The sequence below is a fragment of a genome, unplaced genomic scaffold (genome assembly GCF_019419815.1).
Source record: "Pyrus x bretschneideri cultivar Hongxiangsu unplaced genomic scaffold, Pyrus_bretschneideri_v1 Contig21, whole genome shotgun sequence".
Classification (NCBI taxonomy): domain Eukaryota; kingdom Viridiplantae; phylum Streptophyta; class Magnoliopsida; order Rosales; family Rosaceae; genus Pyrus; species Pyrus x bretschneideri.
In genome coordinates, this window is record NW_025999513.1 from 2672610 (window position 1) to 2683144 (window position 10535).

The window sequence follows — 10535 nt, forward strand, 5'->3', positions numbered from 1 at the left end:
CGATGAATGCTTAGCAAGGTCCATTTTCATTTTGGGTTTTTGATTTTCAATGCAAATTATTTTCCTACTAAGTAGTTTTTATAGGTATTTTGCTATTACAAATTTTTGGGTGAGTTATTTTCATTTTCAGTTTTAAACTCAATACAAGTATTTGAATTGTACATTACTATACATTTATTTCTTGTTGTTATCTTATTATATGCATATATTTTTGACCTTACGTTGTTACGTATTATTACATATTTTTGACTCTATATTTTATACGGGTATCATACTACTATATTATCAAGGAAGGATGAAGGTATGAGCTTGGAGGCATGAAGAGGAATAATTGCACTCCGATTGCGACAGAATGACATTCTTTTTTATGCAACTGCTCTAACTTGATATCTTCTTTACATAGTTGTTTTTCTACTGTCTTTTCACTATTCTTATATAACAAGTTATTTTAAATTTCGGGGACGAAATTTTCTTAAGGGGGTAGATTGTAACAACTCGTCCCCAAAAACTACGGTTTTTATAATTTTAAAATGTGAAATTTTTGAAAATGCCTTTTGAGGCAAATTCATTAACTTTTGTTGACTGCCTTGTCGAGTCATGTAAGATCCATTTTCTTAGCGTATCCTCGTAGTACTCGTCGCAACGAACGCATGGGCGCAAACGGAATGTAATTTGGAGTTATAACGAAGGAGTTGTTAACGAATGAAATCAAGGGCAAAATTGTAAATTTATTATTTTTTGTAATGCTCCAGATTTTTGGAGCAAAATCTGGAAGGCCACGTGTGTGGCACAGATTTAAGGGCAGATAAAGGAGAGAAAAAAGGGGGAAACCGGACCAATTAGGAAAGGGAGAAAATGAGAGAACCAATGGGAGAGGAGAAGAAAGGAAGGAAATGAGGGAAGAGAGAATGAGAGGAACCTGGTCCTCATCCCCTTGACCCGTCACTCGTTTCAAAACCCGGTCATCGTGAGTGAATTTCGATGCATTCCCACCATTTTTTCCGGCGAATTAGGACCCCCCCAATCACCTACAAACATCATCACGCCCCTCCTCTTTAGTTGATCACCCAAAAATTTGAAGCAAATGAGGCATTTTCCTAGTGTACGGCGGCGACGGCGCCATGGGACTCTTGGTGGCAAGTCGCCAATTCCAAATGAAATACACTTGATCTTCACCATCAAAGCACTCCTTTAAAGGTCAGGAACAAAGCCTAAACAAGTTTGGGGACAGGGGAGTTGCAAATTTGGCGAATCGAAGCTCACCTAAATTTTTAGGTTCCAGCAGGTTTGAGACAAATTGAAGTATTTCCTGGCCAAATTGGACTTGGCCACAGATATAAAACTTGCTCTACTCATTGAGATCTTCGTTTATGTGAAATTTGAGAATTTTTAGAAACAGTTGATTTTTCCGGCAAGTTGAGGTGGCCGACCACCGTGTATGGCAACACGTGGGCCGAGGCATCCCCTAACCTTCCTAAGCTAAATTTGATTCTCCAATTCCATACATAAAGTTCGATTGACGAATTTCCGTCATTTGAACCTAGTTCCATTAAGGTCTGTCGCTTGATTATTATAGCAATCAACGATCTAACCGTTGAATCGTCGTCAAACTTTGATACGTTATAGTATGCAATATTTGAGGATATTAGAAACTTACCGATCGGGAATCCGATGTAAGGATCTTCCCAAATATGATATATAAGTTACGTGTTCTACTGATAAGAATTCTGAGACATGATTTGATAATTGTTTTAGGCACCAATTGTTCGTGACACCTCGATATTTGTGCTAGGGAGTTGTAGCGTGGAACACAAATGAGTGGGTCTTTTTCCTTTTTATAGTGTGTGTGTATAAACTTTATGGTTTCTAGAAACGTTTTTTTTTTATTTTTTATATGGAACTATGCTTTGCTTGCCATGTCGTAAATAAGTTACATTTTTAATATTGCATTGTTACACTTGTGAATTGTATTGTGTGATGCTGCGGAGACTCAGGTAAGCTTCAGGTGAGTATTATGTGATTGAATGGGTTGTATTGCATTGGTATGCACACATTTGTTTAGGGCTCATCATGGCTACACCCCGGTATTAGTGCTCCTGCCCGAGGTTAAGGTCAGCCTTCATGTAATTGTTCACCTCCCGCACAGCACGCTCACCTTGGATCCAAGTCTGGTGCCAGCCTGCCAGCCTGTCGTACATACCACAATAGGTGGTTCCGACTCGTAGGTTACTCGCGATTTATTGCACAGCTTTCATGTGATCGTAGCACTTAAGCGTACATATTTATAACCAGCCCGCCGTACAGGTCACATTAGGTGACTCTGACTCTTGTACTAGCCTATATTGATGAGCTACAGGTCCAGTGGCACAGGCCACGTTAAGTAAATCCGACTGGTATACTATTTTATATTGGTTTTACACCTAGCTTACATTTATTATTGCTGTGATATTATGACATGGCTTACTTCAGTTTTCGCTGCTCTTGTGCATTGGTTTTTATACCTATATAGTAGTATTATCTTCTGGAAACTATACAAGTTTTACGGCGAGGGGTTATAACGCTTTCAAAAGGTTTTTATTAAAACTTTATTTTTGGGTCTACTCACCCTTGTTTTTCGCCCTTCCATGTGTTAGTAGCATAGTTTTCATACCGACAAGGATTATTGGCAAATCTTGGTGTAGGCGATTAGCATCGATGGTATAATTCTCACCTTATTTTACTAACTGTACTTACGCTCTGTCATCACATGTGAATTAGGTTCATTCCCGCTCATAGTGCACTCTTGTTTTTAGGCACTTTTAGGTTTAAATTTATTCACATTTTCCACATCATTGCACTTTATGGCTTCGTCACCTTCCAGGTGTCGGCCAACACAGCTCAATTCGGAGTCCTAGTGAATATCCCGGTCGGGATGTGTCAGTGATGGTTTTATCACAAACGCGTTGGTGGTGTTAAAAGTGGAACAATTCAATATAAGTTACATTTAATTTTTATCAATCCTCATATGTGGAAGTTTTTGTATTCTTCAATATGCTCCATCATAAGAGAGCACCACATAGTAGACACACGTGCAGCCAATTCTGGATTAGTCATTTAAGTGAATAAGTAATGACAGATTCATAAAATTCGACATTGGTCAACACCTAACCACACCAAGATTACTTTCATAGTTTGCATCTTACCACCTGCAAATCAACAAGTTTACAGGTTTTTATCACTAAACCCTTACGTTTCTTGTAGATGAAATTGTAGCAATGGTCTGTCCACTTTAATCTAAGTGGCAATGATCCTTCAACTAAAAATCCATGACTATTGGTCTTTTAACTCATTAAAACGTGCAGCTATGGTCATTTTCGCTAACTCCATCAGAATTCCATTACTACAGTTGGATTAAAGTTGAGGGACCAATGCTCTAATTGCGTTAAAGTTGAGGGACCATTTCTTCAATTGGGTTATTTTAAGGGACCATTGCTACAATTTTTTTCATTTGTTTTCCATATTTGCCCCTTTATTTAGCCTCATGTGCGTGTGACTTATTTTGACGGAAGTTTTAACGAAGTTAACGAAAAAGACCATAGTTGCACGTTTTGATGAGCTAAGGGACCATTAGTCATGGATTTTTAGTTAAAGGATCATTGCTCCATTTGGATTAATACAATTTCCTCTTTCTTGTATCCTTCAACATGTAAATGTCACTCTCACATGGAGTAGAATTGTGTGTTTGAAGTTGTATCAACACGTTTAGATGATGCTCGAATTTTTGCTACTACAAAAAAACAGTTTGCGCAACGAAATAAAATTTTCCGCGCATGGTTCGTCACACAAAGCTCATGAAGATAAGGTTGGCACGATGAAGGGTTTGCATGATGAACATTAATCTTCATCGCGCGAAGGTACTTTATTCGTCGTGCAAAGATTTTGGTTTTCATTTTTTTTTCATTAATTTAATATTTTGCGCGATGAAATATTTTGTCACACAAGATTTTTGACTTTTTATGTTATTATTTCTCTTATTTTAATTTAATTATATTAATTGTTTGCGCGACGAAATATTTTGCAACTCAAGATTTTTCGAATTTTTACTTTTTTAATTTAATTTAATTATATGTTTTTTTAATTACTTTAATTTAAATTGACATATTCAAAATAAAATTACATATGAAAAATAGTGATCAAATTATCCATAATATATATTACATTAAAAATGTATATATAAGTTAACAAAGTACAATACTAAAATCCTAATACAAATCTATTTTGGTGGTGGTGGCGATGAATATGGTCTGATAGTGTCCTAATACTCAACTCCTTAACTTTCGCCGTCAAAGCCCCGACGATTCCCTACCAAAAACCCAAATCCGAGCCCAAACTCCACCCCTCACCCTGTATCCAACCCCAAACCCATAATTAACTCCAAAAAAACACATATTAATGAAAAAAAATTAAAATTTAGAGATAAAATACCTTTTGGCAAGATAGAGAGTGAGTAAGAGATAGGAAGAGAGGAGAGAGTGAGAGGAGAGAGAGAGAGAGAGAGAGAGAGAGAGAGAAAGAGAGAGAGAGAGAGAGAGAGAGAGAGAGGAGAGAGTGAGTGAGGGTGAGAGATAGAAGGAGGAGAGATTGAGTGTGAGTGAGACGAGTGATGTGTATTTTATTGCGTAAGGGTTTTTCTTTGGAGAAATTAGGTTCGCATCATTCTTTTTGTTACTCCATTAATTAGAATCCTATTCATTTTCAATTTTTGATCAAGGTCCTTAGGTATTAATAACATCATTAATTATTTGAATAATAAAATATTTTTATTTTTAAAATATATTCCTTTAGTGTTAAAAATGTTACAATTAGTATATTTATATTTATGGCTAAATTTTTTTGTCATATATTTTTATTTTTAGTTTGTACCTATTTTTAATTTGCAAATATTTTTTAATTTGTACCAATTTTCTTTTCATTTTTAATTTGTACCCATATATTAGTTTCTTTTTGTTCCCATATTTTTTAAAGTTTTATTTGTGTTTGTACCCATGTGTATACCGTCACATAACATTGTATATTTAATCAATGATAGAAAAATTACATATTGACACACCCCGACCCAGAAAGTCCACTTGGACCCTGAATCGAGTTGTGCTGGCCGACACCTAGAAGGTGACGAAGCCATAAAATGTGATAGTGTATAAAAAGTGAATGAATTTGAATTCAAAAGTGTCCAAATACCAGAGTGCGCTACGAGTGGGAGCGAACCCATTTCACGCGCGATGTCAGAGCATAAGTAAGGTACAGTAACGTGGGTAAGAATCATACCCTCAAAAATATCCATCAATACTAAGATTCGCCACAAATTCTTGTCGATACAAACTCAGCAGCTAAAACCTGGAGGGCACCAAACAGAAGGTGTGAGTAAGCAATAAAACCAAGCTTCCCAAAGTTACTACCTCTCTAAAAGTAATGCCCCTAAATGTAAAACCCGTATCGTTTTCCATAAGACAGTATAACATATATACATATATCCAAACCATACTCGGAAATGACCAAAACCACGGTTTGCCATCAAATCCACCATACATTAATAAGTAGGCCAAATGAACTAAATCAATACAAAGTGATATATTAGTCAGAGTCATCTAAAATGACATGTACAACTTATCCGTATCTCATCAATCATGGCTAGCATATAAGTCGGAGTCACCTATAGTGACCTGTACGACTTATCCATATCTCGTCAATCCTGGCTAGCATATAAGTCGGAGTCACCTATAGTGACCTGTACGACTTATCCATATCTCATCAATCCTGGTTAGCATATAGCTCAATAAGTATACCTGCACACGAGTCGGAACCACCTAAGGTGGTCTATACGACACGACTGGGTGTAAATAAATACGCTCGAGTGCTACGATCACGTGAAGACTGGGCGAATAATCGCGGGTCACCTACGATTCGGAACCACCTAAGGTGGTCTGTACGACAGGACTGTGCACCTACCTTGGATCCAAGGTGAGCATAAGGTGCGGGAGGTGAACATCACATGAAGGACTGTGCCCTGGCCATGGGCGGGAGCACTAACACCGGGGTGCAGGTTTATGAGCTCTCAACGCATCTCAATATAACATGTGCAACTCATGGCAACCAGTACGACAGTATCAAAGTTGCCTAACTCATAACTGTAGTCATGCTATAACGTAATCGATTCAACTAGTACATAAACTCACATGAACTTACCTGGGTGTCCTGAGTTCACCTTTACACTTGAAAGCATTCCCAATAATTATATGCAAGTAATATACATATAGATATATCATGATGCAATCTACTACTCAACCATGTCGTAGCATTTTCAATTATAAACAATATGGTGTGAAGTGTACAATCAGTAACGCCCTACTCCCAAACTACTTATTTTCAGGGATAATTATTCATGACAACCCAATTAACTCTAATTTAACTAACTAATTAACAAAACTAAAACTTGTCTTTATCAATTTCCTTCGCATTACTCAATTTCCCAAGCAAGGCTTTTGTCTCAAATATTTTATGGCTGCATCTAACGTCTCGTTAGACTGCCTACGTACCCTAAATAGGGATTAAGCCATTCGTAGTTCATATAGGTACTTCAAGCATTCACAATAATTATATGAAGGTAATATACCTAATCAATTTAAAAGTGTCGGTAGAACTCTCAATAATATGCACAATAAAAAGAAAAAGATCCACTCACCTGGAGTCCACGCTATACTTCTCTAGCACGCGCATCGAGGCGTCCTAAATGATCAGTCCTTGTGGCCAATTATCAAATCACATCTCAGAACTCTTATCCGTAGAATACGTAATTCACATAAAACACAACCTCAACGACATTCTGAAATAGTTTGATACCCATTGACCACAAGTCAATCGTCGATCAAAGATCGACGGTAGGGTTTACGACCCTGTATAACTTGATCCGAAAGATCTGCATATCAGATTTTCAATCCACAACTCCCAACAATCCACAATATGTCTCTAGAATAACATATTAAAATTTCATTACGATCCAACGGTCAGATCTCCGCCAATTGCCTAAAACAAGTGGCCGTGAACATTTATTTTACTAACTTACAAATCCAATTCAGGAAGATCCGTAAGTCGGATTCCCGATTCGTAAATTCCTATGATCTTTAAATATTACGTATTATAATGTATCCAATTTTGGTGACGATCCAACGGTCGGATCATTGATTCACATTTTTATCAAGTAACGTATCATAACGAATTTAGGTTCCAACGATCAACCTATGTCATTCAAATGACAAAACTGAATTCAAACCATTCGACATAGCCTAAAAATAGCATTGGCGGCTCACTGGCCACGCGCCGCCGCACGCGCCGCCGCGGGTGGCGGTCGGCCGCCCCGACTCGCCGGAAAATCTAACTATTTCCAAAAAATTCTCAAACTTCACAGAAATGAAGATCTCAGTGAGTGGAGCAACTTTCATACCTGCCACGAAGTCCAAAAGTGGACGGAAGATGGTCAATTTTGCCCACGAAGCCGGCGGGTGCCTAAAACTTCCCGACGTCGATTCGTCGTCTAAGGTGGTCCAACGGGGTCAAGGTTGGTTGGGTTTTGCTCCTGGGATGATGGGATACAAAGCCCAAGTGGTGGCATCGGCCATTGCTTTGCCGATTTGCCGGAAAATCGAGAAGGGTGGCCGGAGCACCATTGATTTTCGTCAACTTTCGTGGCCTCAAACTTCCACATCCCATGGTTAATGAAGGTGGTTCTTGGGTGGGTTTTGTAGAGGGGAATGAGAGCTTCAAGATGGTGGTGATGGCATCGAAAAACTCCACCGGAGTTGGCCGGAATCGGCCTTGGAAAATGGGCACCCGCGGTGGGTGCGGGTGGACGAAAACCCATTTACTTTTTTTTTTTTTTTTCTTTTCTTTTCTCCCTCCATTTCTGATTGGGCATCCCCCACAAAGTGGGGATTTAATTTAAATAAACACTAACCTTGAATAACCAATTTCGAACGTCCGTAACTATACCGTTATAATCCGGACTCGCAAACGGCTTTCGCCTATACGTTCGTACCAATGAGTACTACGAGGATATGCTAAAAGAATAAGTCCCACATCTTTCAAGTCAATGGTCAACGGAAGTCAAAGTCCTTGCCTCTAGGGCAATTTCGTAAATTCACGCTTTTAAAATAAAATAAAAACGTAAAATTTGGAACGAATTGTCACACATATGGTATATTTATGTTTTATGCCTAAACTTTGTATCATATATTTATATTTTTAGTTTGTACCCACTTTTAATTTGCAACATTTTTTTTTAATTTGTAGTATTTTCTTTTTAGTTTTATTTTGTACCCATGTATTAATTTCTTTTAGCGCCTATATTTTTTTTTTAAATTCATTTGTACTCATAATTTTTTAATTTTTTATCTGTACCCTAATTTATTTATAATGTAGCCATTCTTTTTTAATAATGTACCACTTTGTTATATGTGAAATGTACCAATTTTTTTTAACAATATGGATACATTCTTTTGCCATTTATTATTTCTTATTTTTGCATAGTTTTTATCCATTTATTCAATCAAAATGTTTGAATTTTTTTATTGTAACCGTTTCTAATAGTATTATAATGAGGGATTTTAAATTTATAGGATTATAAATCTCATAAAATATCAAACAATTTATGTCAAAACTATAAAAATATAAATATTAATAGTAATATAATGAGGTATACAAAGTTAATGAACTTTGATCAAACTTTAAATACTATTAAAATTTTAATCAAATAATGTTAAAAATTAAGAACCGCATTCAAAATATGTTGTTTTTCTTTATTAGCGACGTACTTTTTGTGAAGCTGTCTGGCAATGCGTCAAGCCGGTCATCAGTTAGACAGTCCTGTCCAAGTTCCTCTTGCTACACACCCTTCCACTATCTCAATGGCATTCTAGTGAATATGGCTTTTAATCATGACTCTAATCGTCTACATGCCAATCATGGAGGGCCTTACAAGGGTCCCATCACTCTCCACCCTTTTAGTCAAACAATAATACAAATCCAAATAAATCCCTCGTTCTTTCCATAAGCTTCTCTCTTTGATCTTTTGGGCACTCTGTTTTTTGACTTGGACCATCCCTCCTCACACGCTCACAGGCAAAAACTGCAACAACAATAAAAGCACGGGAAAGTATCACTCCCTCCATCCCTGAATTTTCAATCTCCCTACTCACTCTTTATTTACATCACCATATCAATCCCACTCCCAGGTAGCCCAGTTCGTAACCTGCGCACCTCCACCTCAGGTGATGGGCGTACTGCGCCGCTCCCGCCACCGCCACCACAACCACCACTATATAAGGGCATCAACTGTCATCACAGCCTTCACTTTTCTCCTATTCACCTCAGCCTCAACGGCAGTAACCACTCAAACCCAACTTGGTAAGCAACTTAGTAACAAAACCACACCACCGAAACAACTAATTACTAACCTCCTTTTGAGTTTTGACTCGTTCAGTAGTGAATCGGTTCTGTTGAGCTTGAACTCGTGATGATAAAATGATTTTTTCAGGAGGTGGTGGGCATCATCATCATTATCAAGGTGAAAGCGGGCCAGCATTGGAGCGAGTCGTGACCCACCAGAAGATTCGTCTGGGTTCATCGCCACCAAGTTGCAGATCCAAGTGCGGGAGCTGCTCGCCGTGTAAGGCAGTTCACGTCGCCATCCAACCAGGTGTCTCGATACCTCTCGAGTACTACCCCGAAGCTTGGCGCTGCAAGTGTGGCAACCATCTCTTCATGCCCTAGTAAATTAATTAAATTTAAACCGTTTTAATTTAATTTTTATTTAATTACACTAGTAGCGTATATAGTATAGTCCAATTTCTTTAGCTTTTAAAAAATCTGTTAGTAATTATTATTATTATTATTAAACCTTTTTCCCCAGTATTTGGTCACTGACAGCATATACTAATTATTATTGCTATTGCTAAACGTGGGGAACAAGTGAAGTGGTGAGAATGTAACATCTATATTTTTGTTTTTTTTTATTAATTTTGCATTATTGCTGCAAGTTAAATTATTATGGACAGAAATAAAGTTGAGGTCAAGTAAAATAATAAAACATGTGTTAGTTTATTATTGGACATAATTAAAAAGTAAGTACTTACCACTGAACTGAGTATTTGGATTTTATGTTTTAATATATGTGATATGTAGTGTATCACTTTATTTTATGATTCGAACGTAATAAAAAAAAATTCAATATCATGAGCTTATTCTTATTTTTCTCTCTCTAGAGTCCAGAGTACTCTACTTACACTAACTCCAGTAGTTGAGTTAAAAACTAGATTCTGTGGCCAAAAATTTAGGTTATACCACATAAACAACTTTTCTTCTTCAATAGTTTTGATTTAAAATTTTAGTTTAAAATTATTAAAGAATGATTTTAGCCTAACTTTTTTCAGTAACTTTTTTTAGCCGTTGAATTTAATTTTGGATTGTTAGATCTTCTTTTTACTATTAGATTTGCTCAAATTCGA

General features: G+C 37.0%; 1 protein-coding gene across 1 annotated transcript; it reads left to right on the forward strand.

The window, feature by feature from the left end:
• The first annotated feature begins 9075 nt into the window (after window positions 1–9075).
• LOC103964740 (EPIDERMAL PATTERNING FACTOR-like protein 5) lies at window positions 9076–10131 on the forward strand. Its single transcript, XM_009377703.3, has 2 exons — window positions 9076–9435; window positions 9566–10131. The coding sequence occupies exons 1-2, from the start codon at window positions 9303–9305 to the stop codon at window positions 9799–9801; spliced, it is 369 nt and encodes a 122-aa protein (XP_009375978.2). The 5' UTR covers window positions 9076–9302; the 3' UTR covers window positions 9802–10131.
• Window positions 10132–10535: the final 404 nt, after the last annotated feature.

Bases quoted from the DNA above. Each gene is read 5' to 3' on its own strand.
- LOC103964740 (XM_009377703.3), top strand. From the start codon at position 9,303: ATGGGCGTACTGCGCCGCTCCCGCCACCGCCACCACAACCACCACTAT. The intron at 9,436-9,565 runs GTAAGCAACTTA...TGATTTTTTCAG, and splicing joins AACCACTCAAACCCAACTTG to GAGGTGGTGGGCATCATCAT.